This window comes from Canis aureus, chromosome 14, assembly GCF_053574225.1.
Source record: "Canis aureus isolate CA01 chromosome 14, VMU_Caureus_v.1.0, whole genome shotgun sequence".
Classification (NCBI taxonomy): Eukaryota; Metazoa; Chordata; class Mammalia; order Carnivora; family Canidae; genus Canis; species Canis aureus.
Genome location: NC_135624.1, coordinates 7,584,666 through 7,601,093, shown reverse-complemented (window position 1 = coordinate 7,601,093; position 16,428 = coordinate 7,584,666). Strand labels below are relative to the sequence as shown.

The 16,428-nt window shown below is 45.6% G+C and overlaps 1 protein-coding gene across 4 annotated transcripts in view; it reads right to left on the bottom strand.

Moving 5' to 3' along the window:
• Window positions 1-3,646: 3,646 nt before the first annotated feature.
• ATP6V1C1 (ATPase H+ transporting V1 subunit C1) overlaps window positions 3,647-16,428 on the bottom strand; it is a 60,017-nt gene continuing 47,235 nt past the window's right edge. For all 4 annotated transcript variants that reach the window (XM_077846849.1, XM_077846848.1, XM_077846847.1 and 1 more), the window contains one exon: window positions 3,647-4,101. Coding sequence is in view for 1 of the 4 variants with exons in the window: in XM_077846850.1 (XP_077702976.1) it covers window positions 4,083-4,101 (19 nt within the window). In the remaining 3 variants the exon portion in view is untranslated. The remainder of the gene's footprint in view (window positions 4,102-16,428) is intronic.

Sequence of the window (16,428 nt, the reverse complement as noted above, 5' to 3'; positions counted from 1 at the left end):
CAGCTGTAACTACGCTCACTTCACTCTGGGGGGACTGTTGAAACCTGGGGGATGTACAGAGTGACCTTTTTGTCACCCCTTGTTTATCTGGGCTTGTTCCTGGGGATGAGAAGGACATTGCTCCATGGATGCCTCACTTTACCCCATGGGCTCAGAGGGATGCGCTGTGATCCGCGGGTCCTTCCGTCCTTGTCGGTCTCAGTGGAGCAGCTGACTCAGTGGGCGCCGGGCTGAGCGCTTGTGTTTGGTGATGTGTGACACAGCGGGAGGAGGACGACGACTGATACTGCCATTATTTAAAATCACTTCCACCTACTAGGCTGAGTCACTGGAACGTCACTGCCTGGGATTTTGCATCAGTCTCAAAAATATACCTCAGTGGAGCTTTCCGCTCTCAGCAGCACGCCTGCTCCCTTGCCCAGGCCTCCCTGAAGGGAAGGCTGAGGGGATCTTGCTGATCTTGCGTACAGCTAGTTCTCTGCCCGCTGCCTAAATTCTCCCTCTGCATCCTCCTGACAACAGTCATGGGCACGTTTGTGCAACACTTGACGTTGCTGACCTGAGCTCTGAGGAGGCAGTGCTGGTACCCCCACGTCACACGCTAGAAGGCCAGGAGTGGGGGAGGCTGGAGGGAGCAGCCCTGCTGGCTGGAATCTGCGCTCCCTGCCTCCTGAACCAGTAAGAGAGGAGAGAGGAGCTTCGGGTCTGACAACATGGGCCCCCAAGCATCCCTGCGGCGGGTCAAGTGAACAGACACAAAAATCCACTTTGGCTGAAATGATCCGACCACTTGATGTGTGACTTCAGAAGAAATCAGACCATTTCTTTTTTTTCCTTATACCTCAGACTATGATAAATATTCTCTCCCTGCCTATCAAAGTCCCAAATGAGAGCCTTCCTATAAAAGGCCTGAATGGTTTCCAGAACGCTTGTGAGACTATTCATAAGGAAAACAATGATTTCCCAAGCAGTGAATTCTAACGGTTCTAAGAACACAGCTTTGGGGCCGAGGCAAGCTTGTGTGACTTTGAGGGACATCCAGTCCCTCATGATTATTATCATCACAGGGTTGCTAGGGAGGTGACATGAGATAACTAAAGGGCGTAAAGCACTAAGCACAGAGACTGGCACTTTTTAAACCCTCTGTAAATGCTGATGATAATATAAATTTTCAATAAGTATCTCATGCTACTTATCCAGTAGATACTGAATATTGTGATGGTCCAGTCTTACTTTTTAGGCACTTTCTATCCTGACAGTTTCTTAAGATTTCCTTAGTGAAGGATATTTAAGCACGTCTTAAACTCTGTGTCCAATATGCTACGAAAACAAAGCTCTTATAATGAGAACATTTATTTTTACATTTGTCATGTGCGTGACTGGAGCCCCCTGCTGTCAGGGGAGCCCCCAACTACCTGGTTTTTGTTTTTGTATTTTTTTTAATCCAATTTCCAGACAAACTCTTGGGAGCCTTCAAGGAATCCTAGTAAGGCTCAGGAGGATTGGTTAACCCATGAGAACAGTTCCCCAACTGCTAAGAACATGAGAAGAGCTGCCCTCTGCATAATCACGGGGCATGCTCTCTAAGAGCAGGAAATCACGGGATTTCTCGATGCTTCTTGATTGCTCCAGAGCATCTTCTCCAGAGAGGAACCTCCATCCTCCTCACCTCCTCAGAGTCAAGCCTCCTTTTGCTGCACCTCTGTACCTGTGGTGTCTTTGGGGCTCTTTGCTACATGGATGCTAACCAGAACTACTCATGGCTGACACCTCATGTCCCCACTTTGCCCTGCTCTGAGGAAGGAATGGGGCTGGGGGGCTTCCCCCATCCTCTTCCACTTAGAAGGTCAGTTCTAAAACAGGCAGCAGAAGGATCTAGTCACATGACATTAGCAGGGGTTGGTGTAGAGATGGACCATCTGCCCAGAGGTGGCCTGCATAGAGTTCAGACCAGCTCTCCCACCACTGACGAGTGGTTACTCAAGTGAAAAATTCAGATACCACTGGCTGATCATCTGGGGCCATAACAGCATAACGACAGCAGACAGACATTTATACGGCACTCACTCTGTGCCAGGCACGGCTCTCATCACATCACATACATTAACTCTGGAGTTCTGTCCATAGGCCCCACAAAGGACAGTCTGAATTCCTTCCAGGGGTGAGGAAGCATGGCAGGTGAGAGGGGTGGGAGAGGAGAGAGCGTTCTCTTTTCCAGAATGTCTGTGAGCTTGGAACTCTTCTCTCTCCAACTCCTCTGAGATGTTCCTGCTTCATAGAAATTCAGCCTTTCTTCTGTTTTAGGATTCAGGCATGCCCCAAACATCCCCCCCCACCCCCGCCTGCTCCCCAGCCTGCAAGGCCCAGCCTCCCTCCCCAACACCATCAGCAGACCACCAGGTGGCCTGGGGTCGCCCTTGCCTTCTCTGGGCCTCAGTGTTCTAGTTCATCACCAGCATCCCCACCCTAAGCAGCTGCCTTCACATCCTCTGGCCCCAGTAGGACGTAAAGATCTTCAGTCCACAGGGAAAGACCCGAAAGGGCCCCCTGAGCTGGAGAATAAATGATATTTTGAATCCTTTCAGTACCACTAAAGGAAAAACCCATGAGTTTCTCCAGGGTTGGAATTTTTTTCCTTTGGCTTTGTATTTCCCTCAGCAACTGTGACTGACACAGGGTTCAGGGGCAGGGTTCACTGGAGGGTTTGTTTGGGATTCAACTCCTTGCTACCCCTCCAACCAAGACACAGGGCACTTCTTAGCCCCCCCATCATCCTAGAACATGAAGGCCCTTAGCCACTTGAGGCCCTGCCATCAGAATGGTCACGAGCAAAATATGATGAAAAGTGTGGTTTCAAAACCACAGTTTTCCAATGACCAGTCTAAGTGGAATAATCCAAGGAATAATATGGATTGGAAATAGAATGTGGAAAAAAAAAAAGGAAATAGAATGTGGTTCTGAGAAAGCTGGTAGGGGAATTTGTCAGTAGTAAATAAGGCAAGGCTGGCTGTTGCTTTATTTAGGATTTACTGTTTCTTAGAGCCAAACAGCAGAAGCGCCATTTTGCTGAGTAAAAATGGGCTCAAATAACATGATTGTCTCTCTCTAGTTGTATTTCCTTGTTCACTAAAAGGGAATAGAGCAAACACTTGCAGCAAAATCAATGGTGGATAATTAGACACACTAAAGAAGAATATAATAGGTGAGAAAAGAATACCAAATAGGACATTAAAATAATTATACTGGACTACACACACACACACACACACACACACACACACTGTAATGTATTATAAAAATAACAATTATGGGTTGGTATTATGTATCAGTTAAGCTGTTCTCTTTTGTCAAAAACAGATATGAAAGATAACTGAATTAGTTTGGCTTTAGACATATTGGAGCGAGATTTTGCTGGAACTGCCTTCCCTCCCTCACACTGAGGCTCTTCCATACCCACTTAGGAGTCCCACACTGCAGAGAGCTAACTCAGCTCCAAGAGAGGATGAGGAAGATGAGCTGGTTGGGATCCGGGAAAGCAGTGAGATGGGACAGTTCAGTCTCCATGTGTAAATGTAGGTCATGTGTGCTGAGATCAGAAATTTCTCTTATTAAACACATTCTACACGATTAATACAATGTATTAGGCTTATGAGACTCAATATAACTATATTTTTGCACAATGAAAACAAACTGTATGCCTATCCTAGACGGGACTTCAGAAAATCACCTTCCAAATTCTTCCTTGCATGTGATATGACTTCTCAATCCTCTATTGACACATCTGAAATACTCATGATTCCAAATGTCTTTGATATTTTGTAATCAGGAATCTAGGCTGAAAGAAATGCTGGACAGGTTATTTAGTTGCTGAAGGAATGATGATGCACTGTAGAACCCCGAAGCAGCTTCTCAAACCCCACTTGGAGAGACTCTTTGATGGTGCTAATGAGCACTTAGAAGGAGCAGAAGAAGTTCCTACTTCATTTACAACTTCTTCTGGTTCTGCTTTTCAAAGTTGAACTTATTGAAGAAGTGACAAGAGTAAATCAATGTGTGTTTCTTTTTTGCTTTAGTGTTTATAATTACTCAAGATGATGTATTCTGCAAATACACAAAAGGAAAAAAATTCAGTTTTGTTTAGCAGCCTCACAGGAAGAAAGTGATTTAGTGTTTTATCAAATTTTTAGGGCCACAAGCCGCAGCAAGAAATACATTACACTGACAAAGTTTCACTAAATAGCATTTACCCTTACAACTTGTGAAGCACTCTAACACTTTTATTTTATTCTGTCCTGCTTTGTTCTTTTTTCTTTCTTTCCTTTTCTTTTTTCTTTCTTTCTTTTCTTTCTTTCTCTCTCTCAGTGCTGACTGAACCCCTCCATACTCCATTCCCCACCAAAGGGATCTTGGCCTGCATCTCAAAAACACTGGATCAAATGGTGGTTATACATTAACAAGGATTAATACAAAAGATATTTTAAAAGTCATTTATACTACCGGGGCTAGGGAAATAAAGCAAATCCCCATGTTACAGACAAGATTATAAAAGCAGGCTTCATGGGCTTTTATTACTTCTTCCTTTACTTTAACCACCCCTCCCCCCCAAATCTGTGTTAATTAAAGTAATGCTAGACTTGAATATGGTCTCGGTGTAAAAAATGCACACCATCCAGCTAGAGTAAAAATCTTCGTGGGCTCCCCAGCAGTGGCTCTAGGCCTTTCCTAGGCACTTACAGACACATAGGTCTATATAGAAAGATGGAGTTCTGCTCTCTGTTTTAATAATATAGTCATGTACTATATTCTTCAACTTGCTTTTTCATTTATTAACTTGAATAATAGCTAACGTCTATCAAGTGTGTGTGCAAACCCGCCCCCCCATGCTATGCACATTACATTAACCAGCTTTTGGAGGATTTGTTAAAATGTTGCAATTGGATTCTTAAGATTTCCTTAGTGAAAGATATTTAAGCACATTGAGTCCCACTTTGGGCTCCCTGTGGGGAGCCTGCTTCTGTCTCTGCCTCTCTCTCTCTGTGTCTCTCATGAATAAATAAAATCTTAAAAAAAAAAAAAAGACGGATCTTCATCTATTTGTTCAAAAAGTCTTACTCTACTCATCTGATTCACATTTCCTTCCTTGTCATTTTCTCCTTTGTTGAGTTTAGAGCCTCCCATTCAGCAAGTGGGTCTCCCTCAAACATCGAGGGATTCCTGGATGGATGCGTCTGTGCTTGGTCCTTCTCGGGCTGCCTGGGAGCACCGGGTCTGGTGAGCAGGCTGCCCGGGTGCAGGCAGGAGGAGGAGCGGCCAGGCTCCCTCCTCTCGTTGGGCATTGCAGCCCTTACTCAAACCGGCCCTGTCCCAGGGGTACAAGAATTCACTAATCCTGCCAACATCTCCCTAGAAGCAGACACACCTTCTTACTGCAGCTTGGCACAGAACTAACTATTCATTTAAAATTTAAAAACTGGGGATGCCCGGGTGGCTCAGTGGTTGAGCGTCTGCCTTTGGCTCAGGTCGTGATCCCGGGGTCCTGGGATTGAGTTCTGCATCAGGCTCCCCACAGGGAGCCGGCTTCTCCCTCTGCCTGTGTTTCTGCCTCTCTGTGTGTCTCTCATGAATAAACAAATCTTTAAAAAGATAAAATAAAATTTAAAGACTGAGTAAACAACCACTGAAACTAGATGTATCACTGGAAAGAGATTCTTTCACTAAGTTGTAGGAGCTGATGAGCCTCAGATAAACTCCAGAATAACAAGCACCAGCAGTATGATGAGGTCCTTCAACAAAATCTCAGTGAAGACCTGGAAGAGAGACCACATTATCTGAAGGCACAAACTGTCATTCCACCTTTGCTCACTGTTTTCATCAGGACACATCATCGTCACAAACCCAACTCAACCCTGCTGAGGCAAAAAAGGGAATTTATTGGTATGTTATAACTTGGAAGTCCAGGTACACATCAGGCTTCAGAAAATTCTAAATCCAGGCTCAAACTAGGTCAGCAGAAATCTATGGACTTCCAGTTTTCTAGGTCTGCTTTGATTTTCCAGATCGGCCTTTTTCCTATCCTGGTGATGTCAAGGCAACCACCTCCGTCTCTGCACTGCCATTCTCTCCAGTTGTCTGTCTCGTGGGAAAGAGAAAGGCTTCCCGCTCAACAGTCCCAGCAAAGTCCCAAGTCAATGTCTCAGGGGCCGGGTGTGGGTTGGGTCCCCACCCCTGACGCAATCACTCTCAAGCTGTGTGGTCAGGGCCCACCCGGAGCGGCCAGCTAACCCAGCACCACCTGACACACACTGAGAACACAGGTACCATCACCCAAAGGAGGAGGACCTGATCTGGGCTGCCAGAAACAACCAATAACTGCCCGGCTCACCATGACAAGAGGAGCTGTCTGGTATCACAGAAATAGAAGATTCTTTGGAAGAAAAGGACCACAGGGCCATCAAGAAAGGGAATAACATTCACAGGGATATTTCAGAGGGTTTAGAGGGATGCTAGCAAGCAGAATAAGGTCTCTCAAAATATCTACACTGTAGTCCCTGGAACCTGTGAATACATCATCTTCCGTGGCAAAAGGGACTTGGTGGACGGAGAAGATTGGGCGCCCTGTGGCTGGTTTTAGGCTCTAGGGAGCCCCACGCCAGGGACAGAGACAGACTGCTGTTTGCTCAGGGCGGCCCCCAGCCAACAGCTGGCAAGGAAACAGGAACCTTGGTCTTACAACCCTCATGGAAGTAAAATCTGCCAACGACCCCAACAGAGCAGGGAAAGCAGGGAAACAGATTATCTCCTAGAGCCTCCCGGCCCCGCCAACATTCTGCTGTCACTGGGTGAGACTGTCCGACTTTTGACCTGATGAGCTGTAAGCTGCCTAGCTTGTGTTGTCAAAACTACTGAGTCCACAATGACTGGTTATGGCAGCAACAGAAAACGAATACAGTTGGCATGTCCCTGGCAGGTGACTCTCAGGGGGGAAAGGTCTAAGGGCAGCGGAGAGCCCCCAGCAGCGGTTTGCCAAACTATTCCCCCCTGAGAACTGAGTCAGGTGCCTTAGTGATGTGATCTCATCTGACCCAGCGAGGCCGACAGGAGAACCCAAGTACTATCACGAACACAGGGGCTGCGTGCCAGGGTCACACGCCTCCGCAGCGGAGGATGAGTCAGGATGCAGCCCAAGGTGTGGGTCATGGGAAAGAGCTCGTGCTCCTTCCACCACATGGCACTCGGCGAGTGAACAACTGGGAGTCAGCTAAAGACAACAGACGCCAAACAAGAGGCACACACATCCCACAGTGGGAGCCGAGGGCAAAAGGAGCCACGGGGGGAAAGACTTCACAGAGAAAGAGGCAGGGGCACCGGAGCTGGCCTAGGAGGAGTGCGCGCTTCCCAGGCAAAGCAGAAACGCAGAGATGTGAAGAGGAGGGGTGGGGAGTCCTTCGGGGGCAGAGAGAGCACACGGCTGGTGGGGTGGGGGGTTGGGGGGGAGCTGGTTGACAGACAAGTCAGGCTGGAAAACTGGGTTGGAATCATATTTCCAAAGAGCTTTGTAGGCCACGCTAAGGAATTTAATGTATGTGCAGTGGGAACCCATGAAGATTCCTAAGCACAGAGTGGCCTGGCCAGGCTACATTTTTAAAAGTTCCTTGGGCAGCAGGACCCAGCAAGGGTCCGGGACCTGCACTGGTCTAAGGCAGACATGATCAGGCCCGTAGAGAGCCATTGTTTGCCGAGGGCCCCATCTGCGTCAGGGAACAGTGCTTAGTGCTAATCCTCACAACAACCCTATGAAGGAGCTCTTAGCTTCTTTTTATGGATTGGAGAGACAGACTCAGAGAAGTTGGTTAGCTCGCCTGAGGTCACACAGCAACTGAATGGCCAAATTAGGATTTTAATTTGAACTCCTGTCAGGGAGCCAGATGTTAAAACCTGTGCTTTTAATTACAGAAGGGGAAACAGAATTAAGAGCTATTTTAGAAATAAATGTATGGAATTTGGTGACCAATTAAAAGGGAGGCAGGTTGAGTAGAAGGGGGAGGTCTCTGTTGTACTGACAGGAAGCACAGGATGGAAGAACCTACTGCTTCTCAACTGGGGACAGCACCACACCCCTGGGGGCATTTGGAACTTGGGTGGGGGGTGCATAGTGGTGGGGGGGCTGTCTTGGTTGTTCCAGTGCCTGGGTGGGACCAAACATCCTTCAGGGCACAGGACTGTCCCACTCAGCAGAGAATTGTCACGTCCCAAATGCCAAAGTGCCCCTTCCTAAAAGTACTGAAGACAATCTCAAAGGATATCTACCTGCCAGATTACAGAGATGTGGAAATGAGAGACTGAATTTCAGAAAATATATTACACCAGAACCCATGGGACAGACAGGATGACACTAAGGGAAGTCACAATGAGAGAACGTTCTGGAAAATATGCAACGTCAGTGTCAAAGTGTGGTCTCTGGAGCAGCAGCAGCAGCAGCAGCATCTGCAATCAGGTTAGATGCAGAACCCTGGGGCCACCTAGACCTGCTGAATTGGCAGCCCTGGGGTGGGGCCCACAGCCTGAGTGCATCAAGCGCTCGGGGTGATGCTCACGCACAGTCAGGTGTGAGAACTGTGGTTGGAAGGGCTGGACAGAAGGTGGGGGAAAGCCGCGCAAGAACAGAGAAGGAACGAGAGTTCCGGGGCGGCGGTCAGCAGCGACAGATGCTCTGGAGTCAGGCAGAGCAGCCACTACACGACATTGAACAAGATGCTTTCCACGGCTTTGCCAGGAACAATTTCAGTGGATGGGCAGAATGGCAGTAGTTTGGGTCTCAGCAGGCTGAGGACTTTTTGGAGTTAAAAATAAAGAATGGGGAGTAAAAGGAAGAGAAGGAAGGGATCAGTCGTAGCTCAAGAGGGACACGGGGTCAAGGGAGAGTTTTTAGAACGAAAGAGCAGAATTATGTTTATATACCACAAATATAAAGGGGAAAAATAAACAGGAAAGGAAATTATAGAAACAAAGTGCCAGAGGCCTTTGGACACCGGACAGGTAAGATCTGAGCAGTGCTGCATGGGAGGGGCAGAGAAATACTGTTTGGAATGGGGCACATCCTTCCAGAAATAGAAAGGACAGAGCAGCATTAAGGTGAAGACGTTGGGGAAAGAAGGGCATTTGGCGCTGGGCAAGGTGCCTGGCACCCAAGGCGCTCCCAGGACTGATGAGACCCATCACTTCAAATGCCATCCCAGTTTGCCTATTCAATAGCTGTGTGACCTTGGGCAAAGTAACAGACCTGTCCGCGTCTCAGTTTCTCCCGTGCGTGAAAGTAGATGCCAGATCTCACATGGACAGCAAAGGGGCAGGAGTTAGGAAGAGGTCTTCAAAGATAAGGAAATTTGGGGTTCCCATGGTGCACAAGAGGCTGCGGACCAGCAACCAGTGAAAAACACATCCAGAACATGGTAAGAGGGTGTGTGACCAGAACTTAAGGGCAGAGTGGTGTAAAACTACAAAATGATGTCCCAGCTCTGAACTGAGGTCAGCTTCTATACATACCAAACAGCATACGATTCCCAGCCCAGGACTGTGTGGTTCCTGCAAAGAAATAGCTGCCCTGATGGTTAACTTTAGTGTCAATCTAACAGGGCCACAGGGTGCTCAGGTAGTTGGTCAAACATTATTCTGGGTGCTTATGCATGAGATTAGCAGTTCAATCAGTGGGCTTGAGTAAAGCAGATTGCTCTCCCTAATGTGGGTGGGTCTCACCCAATCAGTTGAAGGCCTGAATGGAACAAAAGGCCAACCGGCCCCAAGTAAGAGAGAATCCTCCTGCCTGATGGCCTTTGAACGAGGACATCCATGCTGCCTGGGTCTACAGCAGTTTTGCCCTTCAGACTCAAATCAGGACATTGATTCTGGAAATTCTATGCTTTCCAGTCTCCATAATCCTGTGAGCCAATTCATTATAATACATCCCTTTTATACACACACACATACAGTTGACCCTTGAACCACACAGATTTGAACTGCTTAGGTCTACTTACACGGACTTTTTTTTCATAGTACAGTATTATATAGGTATTTTCCTTATAATTTTCTTAATACTTTCTCTAGCTTACTTTATTGTAAAGAATACAGTATATAATACATTTAACACAAAAAATATGCGTTAATCAACTGTTCATGTTATCGGCAAGGCTTCTGGTCAACAGTAGACTGCAAGTTAAGTTTTTGGAGAGTCAAAAGTTATACACGGTTCGGGGGTGGGGGGGGGCACCCAAGTGGCCCTAACTCTTGGTTTTGACCAGGTCATGATCTCAGAGTTGTGGGATCAAGCCCTGCCTGAACTCAATGCAGAGTCTGCTTATCCCCCTCCCTCTGCTCCTCCCCACCTTGCTTACACTCTCTCTCTCAAATAAATAAACTTTAAGAAAAAGTTATACACAGATTTCTGACTGTGTGGGGTGCAGAGTCAGCACCTCTATGCCCCACATTGTTCAAGGATCACACATATATCACATGGGTGCTGTTTCTCTCGAGGCCCTGATGAATACACTGCCTAACTGCGTGATCTTATCATTCATTCCCTTGACTGAACAAAGGATGTGAAATGGCTGCTCAGTGACATGAAGTTCTAGGCAACTCAACTTTCTTTTCAACTGCAATCCTTGCAGGAGAAAGAGCAGGTTCGTGGGAAAGGGGTGTTCTGAAATGAAGAGAGAAAAAAAAAAAGAAAGAAAGAATAAGCAGAGGAATTACTAAGGTAGAACAGTCCAAAGGGATCACAAATGTTAAAAAGAAAGATTTTGACCAAACAAAATTAAGAAAAAAGAATAGGGGCTAAAACCAGGAAACAAAGGCAAGGAAAAAGCCCAATGGCATCAAAGTTGGGGGGCCGGGGGCAAAGGGGAGTCTAATTAACATTGCTGTTTCACAATTTTGATGTAGAATTTAGTGAGTTTTTGGAAGGACAACACTGTGTACTGTATTACAGCTGGAGAGTTAACTTTCCCAGGCAGGAGGAACTGTAGCTGTGTGTCTGGGTGGCAAGATAAGAGTGTTCCAAATCATTTATTTTAGAAAAGAAATTCTGACTCAGGAGCAAGCAGCCAACTAAGTTCTGGAAAGCTCGGACTATGGAAAATTTGACACTTCCTCTCAGCAGAATTACGTATAGCACAGGCCCCCTTCCAGAACCAACACGAACACTTCTCAGGCAGCCTACTCATATACCCCAGCATTCATGTCTCTCCAAAGCTGCGTTAGTTCCCCTGGAAGAATGTGAAGGATCCATCATAGCCGAGCCAAACGGGTGCCTTAAATGACTGAAGAGGCGTCAATTTACGTGATAGATTTTCATTTCCTGTATTGTTAGTGAGTGGAGATCATAGCCTCTTGTCTCCCAGCAAAAGGCTGGAGCACTTTGAAGCAAAAAGACAACTTTCCGGGGGCACCTGGCTCAGTCGGTTAAATGACTCATAGTTTCCACTTGGGGTCATGATCTCAGGAACCTGAGATTAGAGCCCTGCATTGGGCTCCATGCTCAGTATGGAATCTGCTTGTGATTCTCTCCCTTTCCCTCGGCCCCTCTCCCTGCTCATGTTCTTTAAAATAAATGAATAAAATCTTAAAAAAAAAAAAAAAAAAAGACAACTTTCCTTCCTAAAGAGTGTGGAAGCAAGAAATTCAGGCACAATGGAAAAATGTGCCCCTTCCATCCCCCAAAAATGCTGCTGTCATGTTGGCTCTTATCAAAGGACTATTGTGTTCCTAGTACAGGTGCAGAATTAGCTAGTGATGTAGCAAATATGACTTCAAATGCTAACTCATTTTATAAACATGCAATGACCATTATTTTTGAAGAAATTAGGGCAATTGCAAAAAAAAATCAGTACTAAGTTTATAAATTGTTAAATTCTGCCTAGATCTTCATGGACATTTGCAGGAGAGCATTAAGTATGTTTTGCAAAACACTCTTAAAAGAGTGACACAAGGTGAAGAGCTTTTGGGTGCAGTCAGGCACCCTTCTGGGCACGGTGTGCACTCCATGGGCCCATCCACTGGACAAACCAGTGCCCACTATGAACGTGCCAAATGCGATGTGAGAAACTGTGAACACATGAGTAAGACTGCTGTTGTCACGATCCTTGAAAAATGTAAATTAGACACCATACAGTGGGTTCCCTTTGTATCCAAACACAATCACAGTTCCCCATCACGCTCTGTAAGCCCTGCCCCACTTGCCTGTGTCAACCTTTCTACACCCCCTTGCTCACGAAGCTGTCACCACGCTGACCTGCCACTCGAACCTCTGAGCCAGTTCCCTCCTGGGCTCTTTGCAAGTGCAGTTTCTTCAGCCAGGGATATTCTCCCCCCTGGTTCTGGCTGGCATCTTCCAGGGTACAGCTCACCACCTTATCTACACTAGCCCTCCTTACCCCTTCCCAGCCCAGGTCACTATCACCTCACATTCAGAAGTGAAGGGTCTTATCTCATTGTGTCCACTGCCATCAACCACTAGCAGGTGAGCTCTACGTGGCCAGAGGCCCTCTCCTCACTGATATGCTCCTGCCAGCACTGGGTATTGAGCAACAAATTAGTTATTTGCTGAGTGAAGGACTCTGCCCTCACAGAACTCATAACATATGTCCTCAGTCAGTGACTGGTTGTTGAAGGAAAGGATGAACTAAGGATTCTTTTGCCTAGACACGTCATCAGGGACATGTATGCTAAACCATCAGGCCAGTAAAGTCTCAGAGAATGGATCTTGTCCTCAGAGACTGCGGGGAATGGGGCTGAGTGCTGACCTGGCAACCAGTGACATCAGAGTTCCCTGAAACAGATGTGCACCCATCCTGGAAAGAGGAGGGGTTTGGCAGCTACTGTTGCCAAGTCTCACCAGGATGATGCGTGGGACAAAGGAAAACACAAAAGATAAATAGAGACTGACAGAAAAGAAGTCCATAAAACCAGAATGAAAGCAAGACCACAGAAAGGAGTAAAACCCTAACATGTGAAACTCTTTCACTCGGGGAATTCAAATCGATTTTTAAAAGTATGTAGACATAAACGTATGAGCCAAGAATTGAGAGAGTTTGTAGAAAATTTGAGATCATTCTTGGTAGGTTTTTAAATTGAGAAATAACACATGGATCATAATTTATCCTCAATCATACAAGTCACTGGTTTCTGGTATATTCACAGGGTTGTCCAGTTATCACTATCTAATCCCAGAACCTGTTTATCAACCCCAAAAGAAACCCTGTATCCATTAGCAGCCACTTCCAATCCCTTCCCTCTCCCTGGTCTCCTCACCAACCACTCATCTCTTTTCTGTGTCTTTGGATTTGTCTACTCCTAACATCTCATATAATGGGAATCAGACAATATGTGACCTTCTGTGCCTGGCTTCTTTCACTCAGCACAACATCCTCAAGGTTCAGCCATGTTGTGCCAAGGAACAGGACTTAGTTCCTTTTTATGGCTGAGTAATATTCCCTGGTGTGGACATACCACAGTTTGTTTATTCATTTATCATACGTTGATGGCCACTTGGGTTTCCACTTTTTAGTTATGATAATCCTGCTATAAACTTTTACATACAACTTTTTATGTCAATCTATGTTTTCAAATCTTTTGGGGAGACATACACACATGTTGGAATTGTCCATCATATGATCCTGGTGGGTTTTTAATGAGTAATTTGTCTTCTAAGGGAAACTAATTTCAATTCACATAAGCTAGAGAAGCCAAGAAGCAAAAAAAAAAAAAAAAAAATCAAGTAGTATAAAAATTACTAACAGAAATGGCCTTTAGCATGTTGAGTCCCCTCTTCTATGTATGTACCTTGTCAAAAAAATCTGAACATCTCATGAGGTTTAATCTTCACAATAATCCTACAGTGTTCTCATCTCTTCTACAAATGAAGAAATGGAGTCTGATCCAAAGGGGCAAGCCACCCAAGATCACAATAGAATTCAGACCTAGTAGACATGGCCAGCTCTGAGAGGCCAGAAGAGAAAGGCAGACCAATAGAACATTCATGACAAATACCCATGGTCTAAATTCCCCCATCAAGGAACTGCAGACAAAATTAAAAACAAACATTAAGCAATATCCTGCTTTCAGAAAACACATACAGAAGCTAAATTAAAAAGGAAACAGTCCAAATTTGAAGCAAGGGACTTTTATTCTATGGGTAGATGAGCTCTTCAGGATTTGTGAGCAGTGACCCGACAGTCCCCTGGCAGCAGTGCTAGGGTGATAGGAAGGTGAGCAGAGAGGGGACAAGAGGGCCAGTTAGGAGGCTCTTAAGACAAACTGGGGAGAGGAAGAGCTTGGAAGGAGAGAGCGGAAAGAACCTCCAGGATACTTGAGTGCCTGGCCACAAAGTGGGGGAGAGACAATGAGCAAACAGCAGAGGTGGGAGCATGAGGCTCGAGGGAGGAGCTATCGTTCTTTTTTTTAAATTTTTTTAAAAAATGTTTTCTTTTTAAGATTTTATTTATTCATGAGACACACAGAGAGAGAGGCAGAGACACAGGCAGAGGGAGAAGCAGGCTCCATGGAGGGAGCCCAACGTGGGATTCGATCCTGGGTCTCCAGACAGAATCACCCCTGGGCTGAAGGCGGTGCTAAACCCGCTGAGCCACCCGGGCTGCCCCAGGAGCTTGCTTTCTGAGTGCACTCCTTCCTCCCTTGGCCAGTTGTCCTGCAGGGTAGTGCCACTGGGCTCAAGAATGAGGCAAAATCCATGCCCACATACCACTGATGAAAACAACCCATAGACAGGTGCCACCCTTTCATATACAGTTCTCCTCTTTCCAAGGGTTCCCTGTAAATTGTCACTCTTCTTGCTAGAGACCTGGACTGCTTCACTATATTATGAACTTCTCGAATTCCTAAGAGTCAATGGAGACCAAAAAATGTCAAGAACATGTGCTGAACATCTCCTTGATGCCTCCCTGCAAAGCCTGGCATAGCGAATGCCCTGCACACAATGAGTGCTAAGTGAGCACTGATTGGCAGAAGAAATTATATCCCCATCAGAACCACACAGCTGTGTTTCCAATTCTGCTGATTCAATATTTCCCATCAGAAGTAGCTTTTGATCTTTCAATATTGCAAGTTTACCCTCATGCACATATACTACAAAGTATATGTAGTCTTTTGTGATCGAAGTGAAAGCTGTCTGTAGCAACCTGAGGCACAACAATGACTCAGAAAGCAATCTTTTCCTTGTTTCTCAGGCTGGTAGGGAAATTAAACCTGGCAATCAAGTGAACAAAAGCTAGGCTAGGCTGGCTCTTCCAGTTATAGGAACAAAAAAAGCCAAAGGACGTGGGGCATTTTGGAAATTCAAAGGCAAAATAGCTCCCAACTCAAGCATGACCAACTAGGCCTGTGCTGTCCAATGCAGTAACCACTGGCCACAGTTAGGTATTTACATTAATTAAAGTTAAATAAGATTAAATGTGTACTTCCTCAATCATACCAGCCACATTTCAAGTGGACTATGGCCCCATATGGCATAGGCTACCACAGTGCGTAGCACAGATACAGAATGTCCATCATCATGGAAAGTTGTTTAGGACAGTGCTAAACCAGGCCAACTGTTATGATCATGGTCGTATAGCAGGGGTGGGGGAGTGTTCCATTCTTCACTGACTGACATTCAAGTTTGACTTTCCTGGACAGATATCCTCAAGGATGTTTCCAGGCCATTGATTCCACAGATCAGTAATTATAGTACTTTTTCTCATTTTGGGGTGCTAGGCACTGGGCTTTTTCACTGCTCAGCATCACACTCCCAGGACCTAAAACAATGCCCGATTGACAGTATGAGCTCAAAAACTATTTGCTGAATAAGAGAACAGATATACACACAGACAGACATATCAGTACATCCTTACTTTTTTTCATTTTGTCTTTGGGGAAAACTGGCTGGCCACCAGTGTTTGGGTTCTAAACACTGTCTATACACAAAGACACGCACAGGCTGGTTTAAGTCACAAAATTAACAGAAGTTGTCTAAAGTTTTCTGAGAACTTTGTATTAACAACATTAATGTTATTATGTAACAAAATATCCCAAATCAGAACACTACCCAGTGTTTGTGGGTTTCTCTAAGAGGATTGTATGTTTCATAACCAACCATGAGGGAGACTGGAGGTTAAACGACAGGTTTGCTTCTAAATGGCACCAGAGCGCCCTCTTGTGGTGAAGTGTAGTACCTGTATAGTCTTAATTCTTTTTTAAAGAAACCAGTGACTTAATGCTTCTAACAAACCTGTTCTGACCTGTAACTACTCTGAGAATCAGCCCAGGAAAGTACCTCGACAGTAAAATATAAAATATGGCAAGTTGTGTTATTGAAAAAAGTAATTACGAATAATTTGTCACAGAACTATCCAAAGAAGTCATCCACATACCTAGGAAGCC